This window comes from Erpetoichthys calabaricus, chromosome 12, assembly GCF_900747795.2.
Source record: "Erpetoichthys calabaricus chromosome 12, fErpCal1.3, whole genome shotgun sequence".
Classification (NCBI taxonomy): Eukaryota; Metazoa; Chordata; class Cladistia; order Polypteriformes; family Polypteridae; genus Erpetoichthys; species Erpetoichthys calabaricus.
The window spans coordinates 83,809,783-83,825,157 of record NC_041405.2 but is presented as its reverse complement, the minus strand read 5'-3'; the positions used below and the strand labels follow the sequence as shown (position 1 = coordinate 83,825,157).

The window sequence follows — 15,375 nt, the reverse complement described above, 5'->3', positions numbered from 1 at the left end:
AGATGGGGTCTTTTAATCTATGCCAATTTTTATGGTACAAGCATGTTAGAAGTGGTTAATATGTAGGAAGAAGAGTATTGGTAACACATCTTCACTTTCTATAATACCCACAAAAAGTTTGAAAAGCAAAATTACATTGAGAGTAGCAGAGGTTTGGATTTGCCCATTACTTGAGACCACAACTTTGTGGTGGAAGGGGAGGAATGTAGTAGTGACCTTCTGCCAAAACCACCTTTCTTCCTACTTAGACAAAATAATGGCCAATGCTCCTTTAGCACAGTTGATGCATGTGACCAACATGACACCTCTGTTCTTTTGTTCCCTTGTTTATTTTGTGCTTAGGTTCAGACCTTCAGGTGTGTTTGCCCAAGGGTCTCACATGCTGCTCACGGAAGATGGAAGAACGGTACCAGGTTGCAGCCAAACAGAGCATGGAGTCAAGCCTTCAGGCCTCAAGCACTGAGCTCAAGTTTCTGATCATTCAAAATGCAGCACTCTTTCAGGGTAGGACATATGTGTTCCTTCTTTTTGGCTTTTCCTATTTTGAAAAAAAATAACATTTTGTACATTTCCCAGTTTTTAACACTTGCTGCATAATTTACTAACTTTACTTTTTAGGAAATTAAATTATCAAATGGAATAAATCACATATATATATATATATATATATATATATATATATATATATATATATATATATATATATATATATATATACTGTATATATATATATATACAGTGGAACCTCTAGATACGAGTTTAATTCGTTCCAGAACTGAGCTTGTATAGCGAATTTCTCGTATCTAGAACAAACTTCCCCATTGAAAATAATGGAAATCCAGTTAATCCGTTCTGCACCCCAAATATATTAACATAAAAATCAATTTTCCTAATAAATAACACTGATAAATTATATATACTGTAGTCTACCTTTAATAAATAACACTGGTAAATAATATAACTGATTATTAAAAGAATCAAAACAGGTGTCCAAAGTGCAGTAGAGCATTCAATAAATCTTTAAATAAATAATCCTTAAAACAGTTGTGAAGTGGAGGTTTAAAATACACAAGAATAACAATCCTTTAACACGAGGTTAAAACGTCAACAAGAAGCAGTCTTTAAAAACAGATGACAATCCCCGGTGCTTCTTCTCTGTTAGCGTCTCACCTATTTCTCCCATGCGGGCTCTAAAACAGGCGAGACACTCTTAATGCAGCTGACCTTCTCTACACCGTCCTGCTTCAGCTGTTTGGCTCGCCTGTTCAGCTACACGCGAGCCTGTGCGAGCCTGCACTTGCCTGCACTTGCCTGCCTGCCTGCCTTCTCGCTCTCTCACTCTCTCTCTCTCTCTCTCTCTCTCTCTCTCTCTCTCTCTCTCTCTCTCTTTTACTTTTTCTCCCCCTTAACCTGCTCGCGCTTCTCTATATATGCGGGGAGGACATGGCAGCTGCAGCCCATCAGCCACAGGAACAATCATGGATGTGGGCAGTTTCCCACCTGTGCACTTAAGTGAGAAACGCAGACACCGCAGATCGCGGCTCGCAACTGCTACCACGCCCCCTTGCTAAGCCGCGAGCTATACCCACAGCCTGGCTCGTGGCTCGTTACGCGAACCAATGCTCGTATTTAGAGCTGAATTTTTCGCTCATACTTTCCTCGTATTTTGAATTTCTCGTATACAGAGGTGCTCGTATCTCGAGGTTCCACTGTATATATATACTGTATATAAAACTCAATGTATGTTCCAACATCACTTCCGAACGGCTGGAGCAATTTTCATGAAACTTGGCACACATATTTCTCATTGGTCGACTAAAAATACTGTAGGGTGAAATCAACCCTAACCTACCCCCTTCAGGGTAGGGTGGGGGTGATATTGCGGTCTTGTATGCATGTTAACATCCAGTTGACACTCTGAATGACCACCAGAGGGCGAACTGGAGGTGACTGCAGCATTCTATATGTTTGAGCAGCACCGCGCGCCTCTGTTGCTTTGGAAATTAGTCGACCGGTTCCAAGCGTCAGCTTGATGATAACATACATACAAGACCGCAAGACAAGCACATTAGTGAGTCTTCATTGTTTGTTAATTTATTTTTATTTTTAAAGTTGTGTTTTTCTTATTATATTTTTCTCAAACAATTAAAAAAAAAAACACTTTATTTTTCTCCCAGGCAACATTGGGTATTTCAGCTAGTTTTTTTGTGTGAGCAGTTTGCAAGTATGTTAAATAAAAATGAGTTTTCATCAATATAGTGGCCCTTTCCCCTAATAATTAAAGGATATAACATGATGTGCTATCCATAATACTAATAGACTGGTCAAAAATTAAACAGCAATGTGGAAAGGAAAAGTCCTTAGGTTTCTCAGTGGTAGATGGCGATGCATAATTAGAGGCTGGATTATTGTCGGGCTTTTTCTAATGTATGATACAGTAGTTGGAAAAGTGTGCAGTTGTCACTGACTGAGAATGCCATCAACTTTGGATACTTTAAGGGAAGGAGCTATTCTTAAAAGATACATGTCTGCAGTCAGAATCATCTGGTACAGTGAAAGAACACAGAATGAAATCTGCAATAGACTGTGTTTCTGCCTGTTATAGCCAGTAGGAATCCAGGTTTTTATTCCGTAGAAGGTTAAATTCTGGTAGATTCATAAACATTTGAGCAAATGCCAGCAGTGGGACATCATCTTCATCATTATGCCTGAAAATGAAGGCCATGTACCATGAATACTGTCACCTTTTTATAAAAGAGTGCAAACAGACTACTTTGTAATAATTTTACTGTATATGTCAAAACGTATATGTGAATACACAGGCTTAAAATCTGCACTAGAGACTAATATAAATTCACTAAACAAAATATCACTCTACAAAATATGATGTGGATCAATACACAAAGCACAAAAAAAGATAATTTCACATTATCATCTTTCTGAAGCAATCTCTTTTGTGTTTTTAAATAACAGATATAAATGTTTGACACAGGAAAACTATGACTGAAATATTGAGATATTGTACATATTTCTGTAAAGGTTTAGTACATCTTGAAAAGTAAATATTTGCAAAACTGATACAAGTGGGTATGGAAATGGCGTTTAGAAATCACAGGTTTTTAGTTTATAAAATAAGACTTGTAATATTTAATTTAAGTGTTTTATTTAGGGAAGATGTAGCTTTTAGATGAATAAACTGACAAAGATTTAAAAAAATTCTTCATTTAACCAAGAGTTTAGCACATAACATTTAGCTGACAATGACATAATGCTGCCAGGGAAAGCTGGGGGTGCAGTGGAGCACATGCAAAGGGAGAAGCAAAAGGAAGAGATTGGCAGAATGAAGAGTTTGATGGGCTAGTGAAGAAGGTAAATGTTTTGGAAGACATTGCGGGCCAAGTCTGAGATCACTTTAGAAAAGTGGTTCATTAGATCTGTTCTTCTTTTGAGCCATTGGTGTATATTAACACAGTGTTGGGCTGCAAATAAATATACCAATACAGAGATTTGGAGAAAAAGTAAATGTAAACTAAAAGTTAAGAAGAAGTATGTTTAAGCTCAGATAAAATAACCAGTGTGTATATGTTCATAAGCAATTGTAAAATGGAGGCAATTGGGGACTTTATTATTTAACTTATTCCTCATAATTGGTTAAAAGTAACATCAAGTTAAAAGAAACACAAGATTACCAAAGGGAGGCTGTCAATCACCTAATATTGTTTACTGATGTCACTTACTAAAAATATGTATCAAGCCACAGGCTAAAAATGAATACACTACAGCTTTTGAGAAATAGTTAATACTGTACCATTGTAAGATTCAGATATATAATCAATTCTGGAGTGAGGCAGATGCCATATCTGCTTTGAAAATGGAGTAATGATGCAGCTGTGTTAAGATTAGAACACAGGGTTTGCTATGAAAATGCAAAATCTAAAGATGCACTGAAAAAGACTTACATGTACTAAGATGAAAGTGCAGCCCCAGCTATGAAAGGAAAATGCAAAGGAGCCAAACCTGCTTCATTATGGCACATCTTTTTAAGGAATGTCTTGGGTGGTTAAAAAAGAATTAACTCCTTAAATTACATGGGTATTTCTCCTGGTTAAACTGAGGCAAAGCTTGCTGTTTTGGATACTGAATTGAATCATTCAGGTTGTATCTTTTCTTCTACTTTTAATTTCTGGTATTTAGTGCCTGTTTATTTTGGCAAATAAATATAAGTAATGATTTAAGTAAACTTTGAATATTTTCTCACTGAAACTTGCCTTGTTTATCGATATTATCTGCTCCAGTATGCAGTGTTTTTTGTTTATCTCTTTAAAGGTAGCAATCTTGCCCAATTGAAGTATGTCTTTTATGTTTGTTCAGGTGCAAGCCGTGGCCATTCTGTTAGAAATGAGCAACCATTTCAAGTGCAATGATGAAAGAGCCAAAGTGTATAGACATCTGTCTCTCAGGACATTGTGAAGGTATTGAAGCTGATGTCGCCAACCTCTATTACAATGTGTGATTTGTGCAACCCTTTCAGAGGTAGTTTATCTTATAAATCCCAGCAGGAGTACAGCTCTTGAAGTGGTTCCTGGCCTTTGCTAAGGTATTCTGAAGGGTAGCTCTTTCAGGGGAAGTGCCCTTGGGCATGGACAGGCGCTTGGCTCTGATAAAGGTGTTCTTGCTTTCTCTGTTTTGAAGGTGAGGCTGCCAGCCTTAGCCATATTGATCAATTTGAAGCGTGTGTTTGAGATTTGAGTAATGAATGGATGTTACATAGGTAAGTAATGCAGTGTGTACATGTAAATCAAGGGTAACAATTTAGACATTTCCAGTATTAACTTGTCCACCAAGATAAAAAGAGCCTTAGTGGTTAAAGTGCCTTTTATGGACAATCAGGCAGGTTTTCCTGTATTTGATCTGCAGAAATAACAGACATAGGTTTAGAGCACCCCGCCACCCCCTGGCCCGGCGAGTAATCACCTCCACTTGGTCCATTCAGCTCGCTCCTAGTCGCACATGTGTGACAGGGGATTATTTAGATGGTTCCAGTTCATCTTAAATTAACAGTGCAAAAAATAGATAATTAGGAGAACTGGAAATTCCCACTTTTTGGGGTTATTTCTAGGAGCTAATTTCATTCTACTGTTTTGTGCACTGCTTGGCACAGCTTGTGTTAGTGAGTCTGTGATCTAAAATAATGAGATAATTTTGTTTGGTAATGTTATGATATATTGTATTATCGATGTATTATTGAATATAGGTTACACATTGCATAAATAACTGAAATACATTTTTTGTGTAAGATTTTTTTGGTTATGTGCTACTATGTACGCAGATGGCACTTTATGTATCAGAAAGCCAGTTGGAGTTCTAGTGTTATCTGGCTTGAGGACAGATGCAACAAATGAAGTATTCCAGCAAGAGCAAGAAGAAAATAGATACTCTGCTATTTAAATGGATGTTTGTATTATCCTTCTCAGTATGCTACTCCCATGACCCTGAAAAGGAGCAGAGAATTGAAAGTATATGGATGATTAGTCAGTAGAAATGAGAACAGACAATATCACAAAAGACTCTGCTTATAGTAATGTACCCTAGGCAGTCAGTCTGACAATCTGTTATGGACAAATGTAAGGAGACATGCTTCATATCCAGAAGTGGGTCAACCCCCATTTATACTGTACTAGGAGTCAGAGATCCTATTTTAAGGAGCCTGAAGGTATCTGAGAGGCACGGCAGAAGAATGAATGCACAGTAAAACTAATAAATACAAGTTCAGATAGCCACCTAAGAGGTGTGGATTGTGGAGAAGTTAGGAATGGAGTTGCTGGCTTGACACAGGAAGGGCAAGGCCCAAGGCAACTCCATTTATCAACATGGAAGGCAACATAGAGTTATATTAAAACATTGCTGGATATAAATCAAGGCATGACATGCTCAAACTATGTAATGAGTTATTGAGGTTGCATCTAGAGTTCCATTTGTTGTTCTGGTGACTATGTTACAAAGACACATTGTGTAGTGTTGCCAACACCTTGGGAGAAATTACTATGCACAATATGTCAAAAAAATAAAGCTCATAAAATCTCAGGAGATAAAAAACAGAATCATAACACACAGTGGAAATTATGCAGAGGTTAAAAGGCAACTGAACCCCAGGACAAAAGAACAACCATGCTTTGACAGGCTAAGAGAATTAAACCACTTTAGTCTTCAACAGAGAAGGCTGTGTGTAGTAAACTAAACTAGTACTACAACATTCACAAAGTCATTGATAAAATTGATCTAACATTACTCTTTTGTTTGCTAAGATTTTGCCTTTCTGTCATCCCCACCTGTTTCATGGCACCTTTAGTCAGTGCTATCAGGTACTTTAGCCATTAGGGTTGCAGTCATCGGAGAGGAATAAACAAGACTTTTATTTTTCACAGCTGTTTGCTATGACTTTAATTGACATTCTTCTTGCTTCAATTGCCTTAAATTTGTCTAAACTTGTATGATTTCTGGATTTTGTAATTTGATTTTGATTTTTTGATTATTTATTTAGTTTCAATTGATGTTTAAACTCAAACCTACAGAAATAAGAATTAGGAATTGAAGCTTTTGACTCCTTTGTAATAAGTATTTGCTTTCTGTTCTTACCATCTGGTTTCTTGATGGAAAATTTTCTCTTTTAGCATAGTCAGCCTGTTGTATTTCATCATTTACTTTGGTAAAGATGTTTGATTTGACTTTTTTGATTTTATAATTTGTATATTAATTCCTTTTTGCATTTTTCCTCCTATTCTTTTCAGTGCTTCTTTGTCTAGTTAATTTAATTAATTATGACAATTGTGACTTGTTTATTCTTTAATAAATAAATATTGTTCTTCCTGTGTCTGCGTTGGTTTCCTCCGGGCGCTCCGGTTTCCTCCCACAGTCCAAAGACATGCAGGTTAGGGGGATTGGCGATTCTAAATTGGCCCTAGTGTGTGCTTGGTGTGTGGATGTGTTTGTGTGTGTCCTGCGGTGGGTTGGCACCCTGCCCAGGATTGGTTCCCTGCCATGTGCCCTGTGTTGGCTGGGATTGGCTCCAGCAGACCCCGTGACCCTGTGTTTGGAATCAGCGGGTTGGAAGATGGATGGATGGATGAAGTATTAATTGGTAGTTTTTCTTAAAGTTTGGGAGGTTTTTTTTATAAGGCATTGGCTTTCCTTTGGGGAACAAGTCAATTATTTTATTGTTCTGATGGGAAAACGGCAATTATATAAAACAGAGTGGACCAAGAGATGAATATATTTCAGAACAAACTACCAGTTGAAGCCAAGATAATACAAATTCAAGCATCAAAACCAATAACAAATAACAAATTCAAAGCCCTAGTGCCCTAGCCAAAATTCAGTATCCAGAAGAACTAAAGGAATAGCGCTAATGAAAGTTTTTTAGAAATGCATCTACAATATTGGACAATAGTTTGTTCACAGTGCTTACCCATACCCTCTAAAAGGACTGTGATGTCATGGATATTGTTTTACAGAATGACAGCTAAAACAACATGGCATCCTGATAAATTCAAAACAAAATATTAACAAATTTAATCAAAGTGTATGCATAATTATTGCCAAAAACAAAAGTATGAATTCCTTTTGAATTTTCCTTTTGAATCAAAGACTTTATAAACAATTTGTAACAAATGATGGAACTTATATAAACATCAGAATTTAACAATACCACATCAGAACAGTTATGATGACTCTGATAGGGAAGGCTAGAACCATCAAAAATCTTGGACAAACACAGAACTATTAAAATTAGTTTATTAAGTTAAATATGGGAAAATACAAAATACATTTCTAAACCTTGCAAAGAACAAAGAAGAAATTTCAAGAAAAATTAAGTAACAAAATGAAATGCTAAATAAATAAAGATAACCAGCATATCAAAGAAAAGAGCATTAAAAATAAGGCAGTATAAAAATCAACAAAACCAGATCCTTAAAACCCCCACAAAAAGCCCAGAAAACCAAAATGAAAATAGTCAAGAGGTTAAATAACTTACAGAAAGGAATGAACATAAAGTGAGTAAAAGAGCCAGCAAGATGGTGATTAGGTGGTTTAAATAAGACTTTCAGACTCACATATGAATTCCGTAATTGAACGCTAACAGGAAAGGAAATGGAGCAGAGTTACAAACACTAAAGTAAATTACATAGAAATAACTTTGGAGTAAGGAAAATTACAAGAGCAGTTTTACCTTTGATTGAATCAATTTTAAGTTTCCTTTGTAACATTACAAAATACAGCTTTAATACCGGCTACTATTGCCATCTTTTTTACATCAACACCACTAAGTAAGCAGCGCAAGTGAACTAATAAAATTAGCTCCTGGTAAAATATATCTATATATAATGCCTTGGAAAGTTATTGTGTTAACTTTTGTGATTGATGTGGCCTGTTTAATGCGTTAAAAATATTGTCCCATCCAGGCCTGGCCACGAGGCAAATGCTTCAAGCAGTAGTTTGGTCAGGGTGGTATTTTTATGTAATTTTTTTTTTTTTTTGCGAAACAATAATACAAAAAATTAAGTGTGTGCCTAAAGAATTACATACACATCATGTATTGTATTTATATTCTACCTTTAAAAATTTTATTCAGTTAAAAATTTTTATTTAAAGGTTTAATATTTTGTATTATACCGTTCACAATGATACACCACATGTGAATACGTAGTACTGGTTTTCATTTTCTTGATTTATACATACTGACATAGGTGTAGGGGAGTGGGAGGAAAAGGGGTGGAGAGGGAGATTTACAGCAGTCCTGGTGGAATAAAAGTTGCAAAGGTAAAAATTGCACTGTCTCCTTTTTTATTTTCATTTCATACTTCTGTAAGAAGATTAAATCAATGTCATATCCCATAGGTGCTAAATAAGTTATCTTTGAGTGGCACTAAAACCAAAATAAGTCTCTAGTACCCTCTGTATTTAACTCGTCTGTCTTCTAGCCAGCTGACAGTGCTGACTCTCCTAAAATATAATGACAAAATTCTATGAAAAATAGAAGTGTAATAATTATCACTACCCATTATTCCAGTTTTCAGTATGTTTGCTAATTTATGCAAAGAACATAACCATCCAAGTAATGCAGGGTGTGGGATTTTAAGGTATGGAGATCTTTTTTAGTGTGCCGGGAGCAAAGGTATAAGTAGAGCAGTGAATTACAATCGTTTTTTCTGTGGTGGCACGTTTTTGTAACCCAAAAAATTCCAAGGCAAACCATGTTTCTACCAACCATAAAGGCATTAAAACTCTAACATGTGCTAAACTGCCCGAAAGGGCGACAAAGGGGTTGGCAAAAAAGCAGCTTGGAGGTTGCTGTTCGCAGACACAACACAGGATAGATTATAATTTTCAATCGTTAATGGTGATAAACAATTTGGGATAGCATTTGCTGACTTTTAACACAAGTTTTAATGTTTGCCCATTTAAGTGGTGTATTCTTTCAATTACATCAGTCTTTAGCAGTGCATTGAAAGTCGAGAAGCAATGCCACTATTTTTTTTTTAATTCCTCTGTATTGATTCTACATTAATTTTGTGATTCAGTGTGTATTTACTTTATGATTTTTGTATAAATTTTATAATCACATATTTTAATGTTAGATGCGATTAATTGTGATTAATTACATAATATTTGTGATTAATTAGTTAATTTTTTTAATCAATATATACATATTGTATGCAGAAAAGTACTTGATTAGTTGCATAGTACATTAGATACATCTGATTAACACAACATCATTTAATTTTTGATTGCATATTAACTTATCACGGTAAGCCACAGTGACTGGTTGATAAGAGCATTTTTACTATGAAAGTGAGCAGATCCGTGTTCGTTTGTCCCTATTCAGTGCCTGTTTTCATGTCAAGGTGATGTGCAAGTCATTATGCAGTTAGATTTCTGAAATTCCTGGGGCCTCATGTATAAACAGTGTGTATGCACAAAAATGTTGCGTAAGCCTGTTTTTCACACTCAAATCGCTATGTATAAAACCTAAACTTGGTATAAAGCTACGAACATTTTCATGATAGCTAAATGCTTGCCGTACGCAAGTTCTGCACTCGATTTTGCAAACTGAAGGCACCCAGTGTCAAAGCAGTGCTACTGTTCCAGTGTGGTTTCCCTTTCTTTTTTAGATCCACATCCCTAATGTGGCTTTATAAATACACTGAAATTAACCGCATATTGTTTATTAGTTTAATGCATCTGATTGTAATTAACCTGTAACAATATAATGGTCCACAGAATGTTCAAACTATTCTAAATACCATAGCTGCTTTAGCGTTATTACTCTCACTGCACCTTCTTCTTCTTCTTTCAGCTGCTTCTATTAGGGGTTGCCACAGCGGATCATCTTTTTCCATATTACTCTCACTTCACCACTCGGAGTATTTATATCACTGTATCTGAGTGGGGAATCGCAGCTATACAGCAGCTGATTGGAAAGAGAATTATTGGTATACAGCATCAAGCACACGCTGCCTCAGCCATGCCGTCTATTGAACTGCTCTCATACAGCAAACGCTTCAGAGCCTTTCCTCGTGGTTCAGAAACAGTTTCATCCCAAGAACTATAAACGCACTCAATCAGTCCATCAAGTGCTCCTTGTAGAATGCTTTGTACTTATAAGTACAATTACATAACTGTAAACTTGCAGTACAGTTATAATATTGCACAACCTGAGCCACTTTATAAAGCGCGTATTTACATATGATGACGATATCATTTTTAAGATGAAATGCAGCAAAATATGTTTATTATACAGATAAAACTTCAACTTCATTTAAATAATCTGTATTGTTAATAATTAAACATGTGAGGACATGGTGCCACAGCGCTAGCGAGGAGCTAGCGTTCCGTTCATGGATTGTTCCTGCCTCGCGCTGTATTCTTGCTGGGGCTGGCGCGACACTGGAAGGATAGATGGATAGAATAATTAAACATGTACTACGAAGATATTTCAATGTTCCTTAAAAGTTTTTAAGAATTGGCGTTCTAAGCTTGCTTACAGATGGCTTAACGTCTATTACTGAGCTGATTGTGTGGTGATTGGGTATTTGAAGAAAGAAAAGTAAGGACAGGAATTGGGGGTTAGTACATTTGAAAGAGACAGTACTGCTGCAATAAATTATTTCATCGAAGGTCACGCATGGCGCAACAAGCATCTTGCGTGAGGCATGAACAATCACTGCGCCACCATATTTCCATGTTTAATAACATGCTTTAACTCCTATCATCATGAAAATGATATCAAGTATACATCTCAGTATTTTTATTATTCAGAGAGCTGTAATATCATGAATGTAATGGATTCTGTGTCCTGTCGGATGAAGAGAAAGCCTGTCTAAGAAGCACGTAGTGATTAACACACATAGAGCACATAGAAGATCAAATACAAAAGAAAGGATTTAACGTGCTACTTTAGTTACGATGGGATTTTAGAATCTAGTAAATTAAGCAATTTTAAGATGAAGTTTATGATGTTTTACTTTAATGACAAAATAAACTACGTGATTAAAGTGGAAATTTCGAGATTAAAGTTGATATTTTGTGCTTTTTTCCCCACTGTGTGCCTATTTTTTTTTCTCTGTACCCTAATAAGCTTTCATATGTCACTCAGATGGTGGACTGCGAGTCGCCTTTTCATGGCAACTTTGATATGTGATAACTTCTTTTTTATTTCGGGCACAGTGCGACTTTGTGAACTTGAGCTTTTGAGTGTCTCCGACACTCTATGTCACTCGATCAACTTCCTTTTGTTGTTTATACCACTGTTTAAACAAACAAATAGTATGTTTTTCCTTGCCTACACTTGGTATTCACTGAAATTCTTTTACTTCCCCCGTGCCTTTGCCATTGCCTTTTCACAGAATGCTGAGCTTAAGGGCTATTTATATTGATTTGCATATTCAAAGAGGCATAATTCTGGGAGGAGTTTGGGGAGTGGCGGCAGGCACGTGCACTTGTGTTACTTTTCACGCCGAACCGGATTTATGGAGCAGAAGAACGTGGAAGTTGGCGAATGCACAGATTTATGCATATGGATTTTTTTGTGTGTACGCATATTTCTGCTTTTGTCTTTACGCCAAGTTTTAGTGTGAATTTAAGTCACATACTATTGATCTTTTTTTTATTTTTACATGTGACAGTCTCATTTGAGTGCCACTAAGAGCACTGTGAGAGGTGTAGGGTTGGTTTGCAGCTTTACTTTTGATAATTTGCTTTTGATAATTATGACAGATTTTGTTTCAGGAGGCACAAATTGTTTTACTTGTGAAAAGAGCGGAGGTTTGTGTATCTAATATGTGTATCCTTATTTTTGTAAGTCTTGATGTTTTTAATGATAGAATAGTTTCTTTGTCAATAAATGTATGTCGCTGTCAGATATTTATTCAATATGATAGCTGAAATCCTTAGCGCTTTTGAAAAAGCTCTTGCATGTTACACTGGAGCAAACTGATTGCAAGCAATGCAAATGAGAAAGCTATCCCAGCTTAGCTGCTGCTGACAAAAGAAAGGGACAGATCTCTGTATACGTTCAATAAATTTATGCATCAATACAAAGCAGAGATGCTTTACTTTCACATACTGCTGTAATGTCTGTACTTTTTCCAGTCCCATATAAGTCTGTTTTGAGACTGATCTAACTGGTTGTAAGGCTCTGCATTTACACTTTGACGTCTCTTAAATTCAAGCATACAGGCAGGTGTAAAATCAAAATGGAGTTTTTTTTGGTTTTGAGGGAAAACATCGTAAACAATGTCAAAAAAATGTCACCATATTGTGTTGAAATGTTTATACATTATGCAGTTCATTAAACCAATGTATGTCCTCATAGGTGGTGCAGTGGTAGTGCTGCTGCTTTGCAGTAAGGAGACTGTGAAAGATTGTGGGTTCGCTTCCCGGTTCCTCCCTGTGTGGATAGCGCTTTGAGTACTGAGAAAAGCGCTATATAAATGTAATGAATTATTATTATTATTATTTTCTGATAGAGCAGTGCCTGGCTTTCTTTTAGATGTATAGAACAAGGATGTTGACTTAAGAAAAATTGTGATGTGGTTACTTCTTACTTCTTAGACAACAGTAAAAGTGGAGCAAAAGAATCCTATTTTTTAGCATTTGAAAATACTAAAGCTACACATATTAGTTCTTTGCATTTGATTACTATTTTATTAGGGGTCATTCCATGTCAAACCAACCAATGGCCCATGCACTTTGGACTCAAAAAAGTCTGGAAAATTACCAGGTGTACCTATGTTAGTCCAGAGACATCCTGTAAAATTCTTTTGATGTAAGATCAATACTTTCCAAGAAACAGCCATTTTACTGAGGTAGGGGCGGGGGGTTATGAGAGGTTGCCAGGGGTGTCAATTTTATTTGGCCTAATTTTTTCATCATATTCTACAAGTCCATAGCTCAAGAACTATACCACCAAGCAGACTCAGACTTTGCACGGTGGTACATTAATTGGTATAGTATTTGACAAAATTATAACATTTGGTCCAGATGACCCTGCATGGTCAAAGCAGCCCCTTGAAACTGACCAAAACTTAATTTGAGTTTTTGGCTTAACTATGTTTAGGCCTCAGAAACACATTTTTGTAACCAACACAGAGTTTGGATTTTTTTTCCATATTCAGATAATTATATAGGTTTTCTGAATAAGCAATAAACAGAAAAGTTTTGTATTTCATTTTTAGAGCACCCTAACAACATATGGGAATGTGCACATAATTTTAAAAGTATTTTTAATTTTTTATACATTATCCCTTTTTCTCAAAACACAAACCTTACTTTTTTATGCAAATCTGTCATGTTCATTTTCCATCCTAAATTTAGGCTGAATGTGCTATGTGTCAATAATGGTAATCATTGAGTTTTCAATCAGTAAGTTATCAAAAATGTCAAATGTTTTTTCACATTGAATGACGATGATGTCCTATCACATGTTACTAAACAGAGAATGTGATTCTCCATGGTCAAAAGAGTACCTAGTACTCGAGAATACCAATTTTACATCCATACAGAAGATGACAAACTCAAAGTCAGCAGGGTGTCTCATGAAGGCTGTCAATTGACTGTCCAAATATTCACTATTGAAGTAGCAGCTGAGATCCTGCCCTCTCATGATCACACTCCTGATGGATCAGATGTGTCCCATCACATTAGACAGTGTCCTATTGGAGGCTATGTTGGGTGCATGTATGATGAAAAATGTTGGATTGGTGTGATTCATGACAAGAGTGAAGCAGAATCAGACATTCTGATGTGTTTCATGCATCCAAAGTAATCTTCACAGTCTTTACATTGGCCACCTAGAGAAGATGTTTGTTGGGTACCATTATAGTGTGTCATTGCACTGCTTAATGCACCTACAACGGTCAGTGGGAAGGCAGTACCATCTTGATCTCAAAAGACAAAGATGCCCTACACTCTGCACATTGATTGAAACAGAAATGAAATGGGTCACATTCCTGATGCTGCATAACCAAGATGTTAACATTTCATTATAACTAGAGTTGTACTTAACACATTATAGTGTAGCTGTTCTTCATGTGTTGTGCTTAATGTGCCTTTGGTGATTTATTTTTTTCCATTAATCCTATAACCAAGTTTGTGATGAAGAACTTGATGATTATCATTACTGACAAATGGTGAATTTAACCCATGTGTGGAAAATAAAAATGAAAGATTCACATAATAAAAGTAAAACTTTTTTTTGAGAATGAAGGGACGATGTAGGATACAGGAAAATAATTTTTAAAATGTTTGGCTATTCCCATAGTGCATTAATTTGGTTTGAAGATTAGACCCAAAATGTTTTTTTCACTTTTTAGAGGTCTGCTTGTCAAACCCCAGTGCAGTTTCTTGTTTGTTTATAACCTGTGGGGGTATCTAAACATGGAAAAAATTTCAACAGGCTGAATCAGTTAGAAGTAAGCTTTCTGAAAGCCTAAACATGGCAAAGCCAAAGATGCAAAATATTTTTTTTTTTTTACCATTTTTGAAGGTCTTCTTTTACCAAGTGGTGTCATCTGGACCAAACGTTTTGATTTTGTTACACACAATACCTATAAAAGGTACCAGTATGCAAAATTTGAGCCTGCTAGGTGGTTTAGTTCTTGATAAACAGTCTTATGAAATTGATGAAAAAAAGCAGTGTCAAATTTGACACCCCTCTTCCTTCATTGTATCTTGGAAAGTATTGATCTTACATCAAAATACAAGTAATTTTACAGGGTATCTTCTGACTTACCAGTGCTTTGCTCATTTTTCCCCTTTTTTTTGAATTTATTAAAAGCATGTAACGTTCCATGCAATCAAATCAAACTTAACAAAACT

At 36.0% G+C, this 15,375-nt stretch overlaps 1 protein-coding gene across 1 annotated transcript in view; it reads left to right on the top strand.

The window, feature by feature from the left end:
• gpc3 (glypican 3) overlaps nucleotides 1-15,375 on the top strand; it is a 719,214-nt gene that overhangs the window by 98,559 nt on the left and 605,280 nt on the right. Inside the window, exon 2 of the mRNA XM_028815765.2 lies at nucleotides 343-504. Within this exon, the coding sequence (XP_028671598.1) occupies nucleotides 343-504 (162 nt within the window). The remainder of the gene's footprint in view (nucleotides 1-342; nucleotides 505-15,375) is intronic.